At 35.1% G+C, this 17,586-nt stretch overlaps 2 protein-coding genes across 2 annotated transcripts; both read right to left on the bottom strand.

Moving 5' to 3' along the window:
* Positions 11,163 to 12,856, bottom strand: LOC18778683 (expansin-A12). The gene is made up of 3 exons (XM_007212417.2): positions 12,624 to 12,856; positions 11,890 to 12,199; positions 11,163 to 11,509 (listed from the first exon to the last, which is right to left on the bottom strand). The coding sequence occupies exons 1-3, from the start codon at positions 12,793 to 12,795 to the stop codon at positions 11,194 to 11,196; spliced, it is 798 nt and encodes a 265-aa protein (XP_007212479.1). The 5' UTR covers positions 12,796 to 12,856; the 3' UTR covers positions 11,163 to 11,193.
* On the bottom strand, positions 13,812 to 17,191 carry LOC18778873 (E3 ubiquitin-protein ligase RMA1H1). Its single transcript, XM_020562922.1, has 2 exons — positions 16,831 to 17,191; positions 13,812 to 14,781 (listed from the first exon to the last, which is right to left on the bottom strand). The coding sequence occupies exon 2, from the start codon at positions 14,768 to 14,770 to the stop codon at positions 13,952 to 13,954; it is 819 nt and encodes a 272-aa protein (XP_020418511.1). The 5' UTR covers positions 14,771 to 14,781; positions 16,831 to 17,191; the 3' UTR covers positions 13,812 to 13,951.

The following is a 17,586-nucleotide window of genomic DNA, read 5'->3' as shown; positions in this document are numbered from 1 at the left end:
GGGCTAAATTGGCCATTTAAAATAGTTTGATGGTTAAATTAGCTGAAAAAATAATTTACGGTGGACATTTCGACAAGCGTTATAGTACCCTAATTTATATTTAAAAATATATTATAATGGCCGAAGTTTTAAGTTGTATTATGCGAAACTTTTGCCGAATAAAACACGTATGTATTTTATATACTTAAAAAAAAAAAATTATTACTTGTAACAACACGCAGCTATACTAGTTTTTTTTTTTTAAAAGAAATAGTATAGCCGCACGGCTTTACATTTTTAACACGTGGCTCTTGTGCTGAGCGGGTCCCATATATATAATAGTAGAACCAACCGGCTATACTAGATTTTTTTATTTAAAAAAAAAAAAAAGAAATCGTATAACCGAACGGCTATACTCGTTTTTACTAATTTTTTTTTTTCAAAACATTATGGACGAATGGCTTTACTATTTTGACACGTGGTGCCTATGTACTGATCGGGTCCTTTTATATATATAAATAGTATAACGATCGGCTATACTAGATTTCTTAAATTTTGTTTGGCAAATAGTATAGCCGCGCGGCTATACTCTGCCAATCTGGCAAATTTCGCTGGCATAGACCTGTGCCGACGCAATTTCATCAGGGAAATTTTTTTTTATTTATTTTGAAAATAAATATAGATTTTTTTTCTTTACTTTTGATTTTTTTTTTTTTGCCAACTTCTTTAATTTAATATATGTAATTAAGTAATATCTTAGGTTTTTTGAATTACTTTAATTAGTAAGTACTTGAAGTTCATTGTGGAAATATATCTAAGTCCTTGAATTACTTTAATTAAGGTCTTGAATGGCTTAATAAATATATTTAAAGATCTTGAAGGGCATTTATTGATGCATCTGTAATTTTATTTCCACAAATAACTTAATAAATAGTAAGTACTTGAAGTTCATTGGACGTCCAAAAAATAAATTACGTATTATATCCTCCGTATGTATGTATTTTTTAATAATACATCCGTGTTCTGCAAACATCTCAAAGACTCGGCTAACGTACAATACTCGTATTATAGGTGCATAAGTATTTTTTCCATGTTTAATACACATATTTTTTACAAAAATTTCAATAAGACGCACAAAATTCACGTATTATACACATAATTCTCACATGTTATTGAATAAAAATGATATATACTAAAAAATGTAAACAATTTATAGGACAAACTATATAAAAACCCCCCAAACTATAGGGTTACTTACGAGTTCATACCCGATTTTGGGGATATTTACCAATACATACTCAACGTCATGATAACCCTAAGATTTGGCCCCCTCCGTTAGCCAAACTGTTAGCGAGTCTGCTAAATGCTGACGAGTTAAAAGTGGGCCCCTTTTTTATAGAGACTTGGCAAACGTACAATATTCGTATTATACAAGTGCGTACTTGTTTTTTATGTTCAACACACGTATTTTTTTACAAAAATTAACATAATTCTCACATATTATTGAATAAAAATAATATATATTTAAAAAATACAGTATAGTAGCCAAACTTTTAAGTTGTAATGTGACAAGATTTTGTCGAATAAAACACATACATATTTAATTTATATTTTTTTCCCTTCCGTATTTTACTAACTATGAATGAATGTGAGAGCATATTTGTTCTCACAAAAATGCAAGATATATATTAAGTAATATCATTTATGAAGTTAATTAAAATATTTAATACCAATTATTCACTAGATAAATAATAGTTAGAACCTAATTCATAATTTAAGTAATTAAATCAGGCTAAGATATTGTTTAATTACTAAAAATAACCTTTTTTTTAAAAAAAACATTATTGACCCTTTTTAAAATATAAAAATAGTATAGCCGCCCGGCTATACTCGCTTTTAACCCTTTTTTTTTCAAATTTTAAAAACAGTACAGCCGCATGGTTTGACACGTGGCGCCTAGGTGCTGGCTAGATTTTTTAAATTTTGTTTAAAATGGTATAGCCGCGCGGCTAGGGCCACATGGTTTCACACGTGGCGCCTAGGGGGGGGCGGGATCCCTATTATGTATATAAATATTATAGCCGCCCGGCTATACTAGATTTTTTAAATTTTGTTTAAAAATAGTATAGCCGAACGGCTATACTAGCTTTTAACCCCCCCCCCCCCCCTTTTTTTTTAAATGTTCAGAACAGTACGGCCGCATGGTTTGACACGTGGCGCCTAGGTGCTGGCTGGATCCCTATTATGTATATAAATAGTACAGCCGCCCGGCTATAATAGATTTTTAAATTTTTTTTTTAAAATAGTATAGCCGCGCGGCTATACTCGCTTTTAACCCCTTTTTTTTTAAATGTTCAGAACAGTACGGCCGCATGGTTTGACACGTGGCGCCTAGGTGCTGGCTGGATCCCTATTATGTATATAAATAGTATAGCCGCCCGGCTATACTAGATTTTCTTAATTTTTTTTTAAAATAGTATAGCAGCGCGGCTGTACCCTGCTAACCTAGCGAATTTTGAAAATATAAAATCAGTTTCTTTACTTTTGATTTTTTTTGCCAACTTCTTTAATCTCATATATGTAATTAATTTATATCTTAGCCTTTTTGAATTACTTTAATTAGTAAGTACTTGATGTTCAATTTTTTTAAATATATTTGAAGCCCTTGAATTACTTTAATTAAGGTCTTGAAGGGCTTAATGAATACATTTAGAGACCTCGAAGGTTACGAATTATACATGTACGTACGTGTTTTTCATGTTTAGCACACGTATACACGCACATATTATGGAATAAAAATAATATATATTTAAAAAATAGAGTATAGTGGCCGAACTTTTAAGTTGTAGTGTGCCAAGATATTGCCGAATCAAACACATACGTATTTAATTCGCATTTTTTTCCCTTCCGTATTTTACTAACTATGAATGAATGTGAGAGCTCACTTGTTCTAACAAAAATGCAAGATATATATTAAGGAATATTATTTATGAAGTTAATTAAAATATTTAATATCAATTATTCACTAGATAAATAATAGTTAGGACCTAATTCATAATTCAAGTAATTAAATCAGGCTAAGATACTGTTTAATTACTAAAAATAACCTTTTTTAAAAAAAAAACATTATTGACCCTTTGTAAAATATAAAAATAGTTTAGCCGCACGGCTATACTCGCTTTTAACCCCTTTTTTTTCAGATTTTAAAAACAGTACAGCCGCATGGTTTGACACGTGGCGCCTAGGTGCTGGCTAGATTTTTTTAATTTTTTTTACAATAGTATAGCCGCGCGGCTATACTCGCTTTTGACCCTTTTTATTTTTTGAAAAAAAAATGTTCAGAACTGTACAGCCGCAAGGTTTGACACGTGGCGCCTAGGTGTTGGCTGGATCCCTATTATGCATATAAATAGTACAGCCGCCCGGCTATAATAGGTTTTTAAATTTTTTTAAAAAATAGTATAGCCGCGCGGCCATACTCGCTTTTAACCCCCTTTTTTTTTTTTTAAATGTTCAGAACAGTACGGCCGCATGGTTTGACACGTGGCGCCTAGGTGCTGGCTGGATCCCTATTATGTATATAAATAGTACAGCCGCCCGGCTATAATAGATTTTTAAATTTTTTTTTAAATAGTACAGCCGCGCGGCTATACTCGCTTTTAACCCTTTTTTTTAAATGTTCAGAACAGTACGGCCGCATGGTTTGACACGTGGCGCCAAGGTGCTGGCTGGATCCCTATTATGTATATAAATAGTATAGCCGCCCGGCAATACTAGATTTTCTTAAATTTTTTTTTAAATAGTAGAGCCGCGCGGCTATACTCGCTTCTAACCCCTTTTTTTTTTTTAAAAAAATGTTCAGAACAGTACGGCCGCATGGTTTGACACGTGGCGCCTAGGTGCTGGCTGGATCCCTATTATGTATATAAATAGTACAGCCGCCCGGCTATAATAGATTTTTAAAATTTTTTTTTGAAATAGTATAGCCGCGCGGCTATACTCGCTTTTAACCCCTTTTTTTTTTTTTTTAAATGTTCAGAACAGTACGGCCGCCTGGTTTGACACGTGGCGCCTAGGTGCTGGCTGGATCCCTATTATGTATATAAATAGTACAGCCGCCCGGCTATACTAGATTTTCTTAATTTTTTTTAAATAGTATAGCCGCGCGGCTATACGCGCTTTTAACCCTTTTTTTTTAAATGTTCAGAACAGTACGGCCGCATGGTTTGACACGTGGCGCCAAGGTGCTGGCTGGATCCCTATAGTATACCCGCGTGGCTGTACCCTGCTAACCTAGCGACTTTTGAAAATATAAAATCAGTTTCTTTACTTTTGATTTTTGTTGCCAACTTCTTTAATTTCATATATGTAATTAATTTATATCTTAGCCTTTTTGAATTACTTGAATTAGTAAGTACTTGAAGTTCAATTTTTTAAAATATATTTGAAGCCCTTGAATTACTTTAATTAAGGTCTTGAAGGGCTTAATGAATACATTTAGAGACCTCGAAGGTTACGTATTATACATGTACGTACGTGTTTTTCATGTTTAACACACGTATACACGCACATATTATGGAATAAAAATAATATATATTTAAAAAATACAGTATAGTGACCGAATTTTTGGGTTGTAATGTGCCAAGATATTGCCGAATCAAACACATACGTATTTAATTCGCATTTTTTTCCCTTCCGTATTTTACTAACTATGAATGAATGTGAGAGCTCACTTGTTCTAACAAAAATGCAAGATATATATTAAGTAATATCATTTATGAAGTTAATTAAAATATTTAATATCAATTATTCACTAGATAAATAATAGGTAGGACCTAATTCATAATTCAAGTAATTAAATCAGGCTAAGAGATTGTTTAATTACAAAAAATAACCTTTTTTTTTTCTTAAAAAACATTATTGACCCTTTTTAAAATATAAAAATCGTATAGCCGCACGGCTATACTCGCTTTAAACCCTTTTTTTTCCAGATTTTAAAAACAGTACAGCCGCATGGTTTGACACGTGGCGCCTAGGTGCTGGCTAGATTTTTTTAATTTTTTTAAAAATAGTATAGCCGAGCGGCTATACTCGCTTCAAAAAAAAAATGTTCAGAACTGTACAGCCGCAAGGTTTGACACGTGGCGCCTGGGTGCTGGCTGGATCCCTATTATGTATATAAATAGTACAGCCGCCCGGCTATAATAGATTTTTAAATTTTTTTTAAAAATAGTATAGCCGCGCGGCTATACTCGCTTTTAAACCCTTTTTTTTTTTTTTTTTTTAAATGTTCAGAACAGTAAGGCCGCATGGTTTGACACGTGGCGCCTAGGTGCTGGCTGGATCCCTATTATGTATATAAATAGTACAGCCGCCCGGGTGTAATAGATTTTTAAAATTTTTTTTTGAAATAGTATAGCCGCGCGGCTATACTCGCTTTTCACCCCTTTTTTTTTTTTTTTTTAAATGTTCAGAACAGTACGGCCGCCTGGTTTGACACGTGGCGCCTAGGTGCTGGCTGGATCCCTATTATGTATATAAATAGTACAGCCGCCCGGCTATAATAGATTTTTAAATTTTTTTTTTTGAAATAGTATAGCCGCGCGGCTATACTCGGTTTTAACCCCTTTTTTTTGTTTTTTTAAAATGTTCAGAACAGTACGGCCGCATGGTTTGACACGGGGCGCCTAGGTGCTGGCTGGATCCCTATTATGTATATAAATAGTATAGCCGCCCGGCTATACTAGATTTTCTTAATTTTTTTTAAATAGTATAGCCGCGCGGCTGTACCCTGCTAACGTAGCGAATTTTGAAAATATAAAATCAGTTTCTTTACTTTTGATTTTTGTTGCCAACTTCTTTAATTTCATATATGTAATTAATTTATATCTTAGCCTTTTTGAATTACTTGAATTAGTAAGTACTTGAAGTTCAATTTTTTTAAATATATTTGAAGCCCTTGAATTACTTTAATTAAGGTCTTGAAGGGCTTAATGAATACATTTAGAGACCTCGAAGGTTACGTATTATACATGTACGTACGTGTTTTTCATGTTTAACACACGTATACACGCACATATTATGGAATAAAAATAATATATATTTAAAAAATACAGTATAGTGACCGAATTTTTGGGTTGTAATGTGCCAAGATATTGCCGAATCAAACACATACGTATTTAATTCGCATTTTTTTCCCTTCCGTATTTTACTAACTATGAATGAATGTGAGAGCTCACTTGTTCTAACAAAAATGCAAGATATATATTAAGTAATATCATTTATGAAGTTAATTAAAATATTTAATATCAATTATTCACTAGATAAATAATAGGTAGGACCTAATTCATAATTCAAGTAATTAAATCAGGCTAAGAGATTGTTTAATTACTAAAAATAACCTTTTTTTTTTCTTAAAAAACATTATTGACCCTTTTTAAAATATAAAAATAGTATAGCCGCACGGCTATACGCGCTTTAAACCCTTTTTTTTCCAGATTTTAAAAACAGTACAGCCGCATGGTTTGACACGTGGCGCCTAGGTGCTGGCTAGATTTTTTAAATTTTTTTTAAAATAGTATAGCCGAGCGGCTATACTCGCTTTTAACCCCTTTTTTTTTTTGAAAAAAAAAATGTTCAGAACTGTACAGCCGCAAGGTTTGACACGTGGCGCCTAGGTGCTGGCTGGATCCCTATTATGTATATAAATAGTACAGCCGCCCGGCTATAATAGATTTTTAAATTTTTTTTAAAAATAGTATAGCCGCGCGGCTATACTCGCTTTTAAACCCTTTTTTTTTTTTTTTTTTTTTTTTATAAATGTTCAGAACAGTACGGCCGCATGGTTTGACACGTGGCGCCTAGGTGCTGGCTGGATCCCTATTATGTATATAAATAGTACAGTCGCCCGGCTATAATAGATTTTTAAATTTTTTTTTTTGAAATAGTATAGCCGCGCGGCTATACTCGGTTTTAACCCCTTTTTTTGTTTTTTTTAAAATGTTCAGAACAGTACGGCCGCATGGTTTGACACGGGGCGCCTAGGTGCTGGCTGGATCCCTATTATGTATATAAATAGTACAGCCGCCCGGCTATAATAGATTTTTAAATTTTTTTAAAAAATAGTATAGCCGCGCGGCTATACTCGCTTTTAAACCCTTTTTTTTTTTTTTTTTTTTTTATAAATGTTCAGAACAGTACGGCCGCATGGTTTGACACGTCGCGCCTAGGTGCTGGCTGGATCCCTATTATGTATATAAATAGTACAGCCGCCCGGCTATAATAGATTTTTAAAATTTTTTTTTTGAAATAGTATAGCCGCGCGGCTATACTCGGTTTTAACCCCTTTTTGTTTTTTAAAAAATGTTCAGAACAGTACGGCCGCATGGTTTGACACGTGGCGCCTAGGTGCTGGCTGGATCCCTATTGTGTATGTAAATAGTATAGCCGCCCGGCTATACTAGATTTTCTTAATTTTTTTTAAATAGTATAGCCGCGCGGCTGTACCCTGCTAACGTAGCGAATTTTGAAAATATAAAATCAGTTTCTTTACTTTTGATTTTTGTTGCCAACTTCTTTAATTTCATATATGTAATTAATTTATATCTTAGCCTTTTTGAATTACTTGAATTAGTAAGTACTTGAAGTTCAATTTTTTTAAATATATTTGAAGCCCTTGAATTACTTTAATTAAGGTCTTGAAGGGCTTAATGAATACATTTAGAGACCTCGAAGGTTACGTATTATACATGTACGTACGTGTTTTTCATGTTTAACACACGTATACACGCACATATTATGGAATAAAAATAATATATATTTAAAAAATACAGTATAGTGACCGAATTTTTGGGTTGTAATGTGCCAAGTGCCCAAGAGCCCCAAGGCCCAATTTAATTCGCATTTTTTTCCCTTCCGTATTTTACTAACTATGAATGAATGTGAGAGCTCACTTGTTCTAACAAAAATGCAAGATATATATTAAGTAATATCATTTATGAAGTTAATTAAAATATTTAATATCAATTATTCACTAGATAAATAATAGGTAGGACCTCAAAAAGATAGGCCTTCAAGATCTTTAAAGCCTTTCCAGATCTCCGTGATGCATCTATAAATGCCCTTCAAGGTCTGGCATCTGTCGACCATGATATTATTTGGTTTCTTATCGCTGATGTTTACTAATCTCTAAAGAAAAAAGACATACCTACACCCCCCATAAGAGCTTCTCATGCTGAGTCCACATAAGAGATCATACGCTTTGCCACTGAATTTGCAAAGTCCCTTTACTTTAAGCATTATTAATTAATGTGGTATCTGTTAACGATTATCAATTAAATATCCATGGTCACTTGTATTTCAAGGCCTGTGGCTTTAACTAAATATTGATAGATACCAATATGTTCAAAGTTCAATGTTCGAAGTTCAAGCCACAAGCCTAGCTATATGATTGAAATATAATTTTGTTTTGTGCTCGGGGAGCACAAGAGAAGACATATGACTCTCATCATTCATAAGGTTCATGATTGTTTGTAGAATCCCATTTTGAAACTTTCCTATTCAGTTCATGGTTTACAAATGTTTTGTTTTATTTTGCTGTATCTGAGGATGAGGCGCAAACAGACGCTACACGAACAAGTATGTCACTTGAAAATTAGGATAGTCCTGAAAATACTTATAAATATTTATATCAGATCTTGTAATTACCGACTCTTGTAATGTGGGCTTATAATTAAGTAGGGCATTAAAGTGATTGTAATGTGACAAAAACTAAGCTAAGTTGTACAACCCACCCAATATGAGTGGGTAGCAAATAATAATGAATCTTAGTGTTGAATAATTAATCTCAGTGTTGAATAATTAATCTCAGTTTATTGTAACAAACCAAAAAAAAAAAAAAAAAATCCCAAAGGAAAAAAAAGAAACACGCCCTCAGTCCAGGCAATGGCTCAACTCCTCATCTCCCAATCACTTTTTTTTTTTGTTTTGTTTTTTTAAAGTGAGCCAACTCAAAATCAAAATAGCTTTTCTTTCTCTCGTAAACCACACACCTCTTGAACCAAAGCTTTAGAAGCCCAATCAACAAGGTCTACAGCAACTACATGGAGAACTTACCAAAGCTTTAGCTTTTCTTTCTCTTATTATCCTTCGCAGCTATTTTGGACTGGCCACTACACCAGTTTGATGTAAAAAATGCCTTCTTACATGGAGAACTCATGGAGGATGTGTATATGGACATTCGTCCTGGATAGAATGCTTTTCAGACTGGAATAGTATGCAAATTACGAAAGGCATTGTATGGACTGAAACAGTTACCACGTGCATGGTTTGGACTGTTCACTATGGCAATGAAGAACAATGTTTTCAGACAGAGTAACTCAGATCATACTTTGTTCTTGAAACATCAAAAAGGGAAGGTAACAGCTTTAATAATCTATGTTGACGACATGATTATTACTGGGAATGATAAACATGAAATATCTCAGCTACAAGACTATTTGGTTACTGAATTTGAGATGAAGAATCTAGGTGGACTCAAATATTTCTCTCTCAAATGAAATATATCTTGGACTTATTGACATACACAGGAATGCTAGATTGCAAACCTGTAGACACTCTTATTATTCAGAATCATTATCTTGAAGAATACCTGGATCAAGTTCCAACTAACAAAGAAAGATACCAAAGGTTAGTGGGAAGATTGATCTACTTGTCTCATACTAGGCCAGACATTGCTTATGCGATGAGGGTCGACAGTCAATTTATGCATTCTCCGGGTGAAGACCACATGAATGTAGTTATTCGAAAACTTAGATATTTAAAGTCTGTACCTAGAAAATGGCTTATGTTCTCAAAACATGGTCATCTGAATATTGATGGTTACACAGATGTAGATTGGGCAGGAAATATAACAGATAAGAAATCCACATCTAGTTACTTCACATTCGTGGGAGGTAATTTGGTTACATGGAGAAACAAGAAACAGAAGGTGGTCGCCTTATCCAGTTCAGAAGCCGAGTTCAGAGGTATGACCAAAGGAATTTGCGAACTCATTTGGTTAAAGAGGTTGCTTACTGAACTTGGGTATATACTTACATCTGTAATGAATCTCTTTTTTGACAACAAGGTTGCAATAGCTATTGCATATAATCCAGTTCAACATGATCGCACCAAACATGTTGAAGTAGATCGACACTATATCAAACAGAAACTCGAAGCTAAAGTGATTCAGTTTCCTTGCGTAAAGTCCGATGATCAATTGGCGGATATTTTGACAAAAGCAATTACTAGTAAAGTGTTCCACAATTCACTAGACCAGTTGGGCATTGACGACATCTATGTACCAACGTGAGAGGGAGTGTTGGCGTGACTTGTGGACTATTGACTTTCTTTCCTTACACACCAATGATTCCTATTATAATTATATGTGATTTACTTTGATTCCTGATTTCATACTGTAAATATAAATATGAATTTATTATTTACTTACCCACTCAGGTTTCGTTGTATTATAAATATGACATCTTACAAGGAGAAGAATACACAGAAAATTCCCACAAACAAATATTCTCTCATAGTTCTCATATTTTAGCATACCTCAGCCCCTTATGTGAGGTATTTTATCAAACATGTTGCCCCCACACTCAAACAAATAAACATAAAATTACTAGGCAAGTTCATGGTGGAGAAAAGGCAGTGAAGGCAATAGCCTTCACTGGCCCCTTGCTAGATCCACCAGTGAAGAGAGGGAATTTCTCACACACACAATACCAAGGTGTCATTGGAGTTCAAATTTGAGACATGATTTGCAAGTTAAGGCATTTTTTCACTTTTTTCTACCGGGCTAGATCCCATTTGCGAATTTGCAACTTTATTGTCAAAATAAGAATGAACACACATGATAATAACTTATCTATTTTCTACAGTTGAATGAATATAATTAACAATAGCGGCTCCCAACTTTTTGGTGGAGCAAGTAGCAATATGCATAAAGCAAGTAAAACACAGAGGCAATATCCTTAATTTTCATTGCCTCAATAGTTTGAGCTATAAATAAGATAAATACGAATGCCCTTGACCCATTGCAATTTGCAAAGCAATTAATTAAGTGCCTTGTTTGGGTACATGTTGCTAGCCATGGTCATATATATCTATATTGGTGTCTCCTTTAATTTGCAAGCATGGAGAGCTAATTATTTAATTAAATTAAGATTATCAGAACTGGTTGCGGGATGAAAATGTTTGTCCAAAACTCCAAGTGGAAGGAACAACATTGGAAAATACTAGTGATCTTCCATCAACCAAGGTGAGCTTGAAAGAGAGCTTTTGGTTTCGGAGATCGATGCTGCTTTGCCAATTTGCACCCCAATTCCTGTGCATGGGCAGCCACGTCCCTCTCCTCATCCTCGACCCCCGTATCCATGCAGCCTTCACGTCCCCACTTCCTCCAACGTTGGATATCATCACCATGTTGAAATTTGACTGTCCCTTCAAGGTGAATCGAACCCCTCCTCTTCTTTGACACGACACCCTAGTTGCAATTTCCAAAGTAGAGGTTATGATGTTAGACAACCAATTTATCCAAAACATACGTAAGCAATTGAGAGAATGAGTCAACAATGTATATCAAAATATCATAGTAAATTAACAATGCATATCAAACTAACACCCTTTCTTTACGTGCATGTCTGCGCGGAGAAAGGCAAACAAATGTAAATCCACGTCAATCAAATCCAATTTGGATTACAGTCCCAATCTGTAATTAGATTATATATATACTGCAGCATGTTCGTGAAAAGCTAGTTAGTGCAAGTTGGAATTTTTAATTTGTAATTGTATGAATAATGCCTATTATTAATTATATTTTTTGTGCAATAATATTAGCCATCATTGATTGTTCTGTTATACTACCTTCTATAAATGACAGGAACTATGCCTTCATTGCCTTGTCGTGCAATGCGAAGAAAAGCTGGCGTCGACATGTCAAAGTGCTGGTGAGGAGCATTGCACCACCCTCCGTTGTTGTTCGGGGGGCAGAAATTGGTGGCCGTAACCGTAACGGCACGGCGTTGAAGGCACCACTTGGGATCGATCCTGTAGTTGCAGGTCACTTGGTAACAAGCCCCGCATGCCTCCCCTCCTCTGAAAAGTGTGCTGCTCACTGCTGCTGTGTTCACTCCAAACCCCGCATGGAAGGTGTTGTCATAACCACAAGCACCCCCTATATGCATATATATTTCATGTCACCATCAATCCATAATGTTATCTACACTTTATTTAATTATGATCACCAATTGAACAAACAAAAGAATGAAGAAAAACAATTATTTGCTACGATATTACACATTAGTTACTAATGATCTCGATACACATTATTCACAAAATAGAATATTGATGATCTTGTTAGGGCTGATCTTGCACTTATGTCCGAAACTTCGAGGTTTAAGAACTAAACACATCTTGGGTGGCAATTAGATAATTATATATAAAAAATTACATAGTTCTAAACACAAGCACAAGATCACCGTCAAAACCATAAGTAGAGGATCTGAAGGCAAAAACAACTTACATATATAAAAGTTTTAGCAATATATTAGCTACTTATGTAAAAGACAGCATTTATTTTGTCAAAACGTGACACTTACCAAGGGTGGCGGGGTCCTGGTTCGTCCCATAGAAAGTTGCATGGCCACTGAGCCAGCCGCTGGCTTCGACATTGACGATGATCATGCCCTCCAAAACCATACTAACCAACAAGAAAATATGCCAAAAAGAAGCACAAGAAGAAACTGCAGAAAGACCAAGAGGAGGCGCCATTGAATAATTCCCCTCTAAACTCTAGACAGGCACACAGGTTTCTATACTTGTTCTGAGGCAAACTCTATAAGCTTCAATGCTTCCTTGAAGAGGCAGCTTCCCTGACTATTTATAGACTCATCGAAACGCTCGTCGGTGACTAAAATAAAATGTAGATCATGAACCTTAATGAATTATTATGCATACAATAAAATGAACAAAATTAGTTTTTGTTTTTTTTTTACAAAACGCGTTTTTCCACGTCCTGTGAATATGAAGAAGTACGGAAAGGTATGTACGATCGGGAATGACAGTTATGAGACATGATAGAGCAAGTGCATGTGAGAGAGCAGCTAACTTTGTGCGATCTGTTTTTTCAAAATCACATGTCGGTGATTTGTTGACCTATGCTATATATTAAAATTAGGGTTACACAATTTGAGCACGAACCAATTCGAAATTAGCGAGTTTGAATTCACAATTATATCATTTGAGACTCAAATTTAGTACACAAATTAAGTCATACATGACACAATTCATTAACCAAACAATAATACAACTGAAATGTTGATCGTGTCCACGGAATTTAATCTTTAACTATAGTTATATATATTATATGAAAAATTCTATAGTGAGGGCATTATATATGGTCCTTAGAGGTCCTATTTCATAACCGTTGAGTCAAATTAGTTAGCTATTTGATCAAATTAGTTAGTCTAATCCAACAATTAAGAGACATGATTTCACTGACCTCACTTAAGGACCATATATAAGGCCCTCGCTATAAAATGACTCTGAATGTGTGATAGCTTGCGGTTGAAATAAGGGGACTTCGATATATAGGGCTTCTCTATCTTAGATGGACCTCCTCATTGCTGTGAAGTTGTGAACACATGCTTCTTTAGGGTTTCTAGGCCCATGAACGTTTTAGCTTAGTGTTTCCTTTTCTTTTGGGAACGCTTAGCCCCAAAACCCAAATGTACTAAACAAAAAGGTTGTTAATGTCTACTTGAAAAATACTACAGAAATACAATTTTAAAAAAGAAAAAAAAAATTATATGCACAGATAAAATACATTTCGCAAGAGTTGTTTCTGAAATATCTCTAATAGTCTGTATATTCAGTATGATGAACATTTCTTACAACTGTACAAAAGGAAACCTATAAACAAATATGTTCAGAACAAGAGAAGGCACAAAATAAAGCAGCAGAAGAGAAAAATGGTTACTCTGTTGAGAGATTTGTCAAGCTGCACTTCCTGCCTTCTCATCCTAGGACTGCTTGGGGGGTAAGAATTCATATAAGGGTAACTAAATATACTTGTGTCCGAGCTTCCAAACATCCTTGCAAATACAAACTCTCCAACCATTCCAATTGTTGGATGGGATAAAGTTGTCATCGTTGCAGCCCCAAGATAAGATGATTCTGAGTTTGCAGCATAACCTCCATGTGAAGGCCCAAGATCAGATGATTCTGAGTTTGCAGCATAACCTCCCTGTGAAGGGTAGTATTGATCGTGAACAGGCTGTGAATGCCTCTCTAAATAATTTGGATCGAGTTGCCGTCTCGGCAGCGATCCAGCGAGAATATTAGTCATCAAAGTGTTCAACTCAGGCGATGGTCTGCGTGGTACGATCTGCCCCAACTGAGGTTTCTTTCCTTCAGAATCTGAATGGGATGTTCCGCGGCCGTAGAGGGGAACCAACAAAGCATGGGTGATGTTAGCCTTACAGACAGGACAAGTTCCCTTCATATGGGATGATTTATCAGAGGTGGTTGGCACCTGAAGCCACTTGTAGATGCATGGCCAGCAGTACAGGTGACCGCATAGAGTCACAACAGGTTCATGTGCTGAATCTAAGCATATGTTGCAGTCAAAGCCGCCATCATCATTCTCTGAGTCTGTAGTTAGGGTTGAGATTGACTTCCACTTCTTGATCGAAACATCTGCATCTGAGTCGAAGTGTCCCTCAGGCTCATAGAAGTTCTGTTCCATAGTGATGCGTCCTGTTACAAAACAAGGTCGCCTTCATTAGCACGCATAAAGACACATACCCACACAGGAAGAGCAAAACAATTAATATACCCGTTCAAGCAAGCCTTATAGTGTGAGTTTGTGTTGGTGGCTGTGTGTGTGTAAGGAGGGAGAGAGAGAGAGCAGAGTCCACCAATCAATAATACAAAAGCAAAGGAATTTACAATATTGCAAAAATAGTTGTTCATAGATATAATGACCTCTAGGGGCAAAAAAAAAAACTTTGATAATCAATCTCAACAATGCCACTGACGACGCTCCTAAACCAGACTTCTAAACAGACACTAAGCATTTAGAAAAGCACAAATGAATAAAACAAAGTGACACCAACATATAAAGTAGTGTATGGTTAACTTTAAATTGACAAAATGACAGAAGGATACAGTATTATTTATTTGGAGGACAAAAGGCAAAGGTTCTCCAACCCACTAATCATAGAGAATATGAATGGCCCCTACCTATCTTAATCCTAAACAAATGAAAAAGATGGGTATGAATAAAACCCAGCACCATGATTATTGTTGTCCTCTGAAATTCTTATATTTCACATCTAGCACTTCTAAAATCAGAGGCCAAGCCGGTTGTGCCAATTTTTTCCACAACATAATAGTACTCTCGATATCTTAAATAATAAACCGTTAATGAGAATTCGACTGTCTTTGTTCACATGGTCAAGGGGTGAAACCAGGTGATGGGAAGTTACTATCTACAATTCAAAAAGCAAATATATTTATCTTATTGTTAGAGGCAAGAACTTGTTCACTAGTCTAAATGAAGAAATGGTTCACCAACTTGAGGGAATTGCAGGTCAAACTGTATGCAAAGACTAAAATGTTTCATTCTATTATCCTGACAATCAGTTCAATACACAAAATAAAATATAATTCTGACGAATAGATCCACATATCCCAGAGTAACATAACAAGGTTTGAGTAATCCAGGTTCTAAAAAATACAGATCCTGATTCCAGATTTCAAACCAAGCCAAACGCACCCATGAAAAATATATTGGAAGAAGAAACAAGGGTGCGAGAGAGGAATTTTAAATTGTGAGGGATTTACGATTATCAAGGATCTAAAAAAAGCATGATTATCAAAGAAGATTAAGGTTGAATAGCAAAGAATGATCCACCAAGCTAGTTGGATTAAGGCTGAAGTGGGGTTGAGTAGCAAAACTTTAAGACCATGAGGGAATCCATTCTAGAGGACGATTTAATTGCAAGTAAACAAATTCAGTACCATGATTAAAGCCTTTCATTAAAATATATATATATATATATATATATATTACCTTAAGATGCTCACTTTTTGGGATTCTTGGTTGCTAAAGTTAACCCCTAACACAAAATTTTCAGATTCCCAAAGAAAATTCCCAATTCTTAGTAACCAAATCAGGAATTCCCATAAGATACAAAATTTTATCTCATTTCCAAGTCCCTAATTTCCTTTCATTGATAGTATGAGTCAGACATCCCGCTAAGAGCTAAACGTTAGCAATTGACACAATGTTTTTTTATAGGATTTATAATGGGAAAAAAATTTGGGTTCCAAAATCACAAGTACGAGAACCTTGAACACAGACAATGGGAAAAAAAATTGACACAAAAAGAATCACTTCTATGATAAATTCCAAAATCTAGAGGCCAAAAGCCCTGTTAAAAGACAATAGTCACATTAAGATATATAAACTTTGGGTTCCAAAACAATTTTTCCCAAGCTAATTAAATGCAAGCCAAAAACAAGTACTCCTACACAGATCATAATTACCCAGGAAATCCAGGCAACGGTTTATATATTCTGGGAATAAATTTCACCCAAAAAAAACACATGAAAATTGAAGACCCAACAAATGTAAAGAAAAGGCAAACCAACCCGTCACTGCTCTAAACGTGATAATCAAAATCCAAGAGAAACCCATCATAGAAAATCAACAAATTCAAGAACTTCCACAGGAAAATTTTAAAAATAAATCAAAGAAAATTTTAAAAAATAAATAGAAAATACGAGAGAGATAATGCATACCGAGAAAGAGAAACGGCTAGAACCGATTGAGGTGGGAAATGTAATCCAAAAGCGTGCTGGGAGCGAATCTTGCTAGTTACGAAAGAGAGAAAGAGAAAGAAAAGGCACAGAGAAGGCTTTGATTGTTTGAAACAGAGAGGAATGGCTGAGAGCGAAAGGAGGAAGGAGAAGGCTTTATGAATACAAAAGATCTCGAGTGTCGATATTGGTATTGGGGTTTTCTTATGTGAATATATAGATATATATACACTGACCATTCATATTTCACCCTTTTAACCGCGTCTGGTCTTCAATGAATCAACGTATGAATGGCGTTAGGGTTGTTCTGTTCAACGTCTTGGACCCGCCATTTTCCTTTTTCTTCCCTTTGTTGTTTGGAAAATGCTAGGGAGACCAACTTTAGATACCAACTTGTGTACCAACTCTCTAATAGAGTGTGGGACCCATTGTATTGGTGGGCTCCACCTCTATTAGAGAGTTGGTACACAAGTTGGTATCTAAAGTTGGTCTCCCTAGCATGACCCTTGTTGTTTTGTTTGTTTGTTTTTTTTTTTTTTTTCTGTGCTTCCGGTTTTAAAGATGGGTTCCTTGCCACGTTTGAGCGACGTGGCAAAAGCAGAGAAAATACTGGTAAAATAATTTTCTTTTTCCAAATCTTTACAAAAATTGTTTTTCGTTTTTGGTAATAGATATCAGGTTAAAATATTCTTGCCACCTCTGCTTTTTGTGTATTTTGTAAGATTCATACAGTTTTTC

The sequence above is a fragment of the Prunus persica genome, chromosome G4, assembly GCF_000346465.2.
Source record: "Prunus persica cultivar Lovell chromosome G4, Prunus_persica_NCBIv2, whole genome shotgun sequence".
NCBI classification, from domain to species: domain Eukaryota; kingdom Viridiplantae; phylum Streptophyta; class Magnoliopsida; order Rosales; family Rosaceae; genus Prunus; species Prunus persica.
Note: the sequence above shows the minus strand (reverse complement) of the source record. Positions and strands in the feature narration are given on the sequence as shown.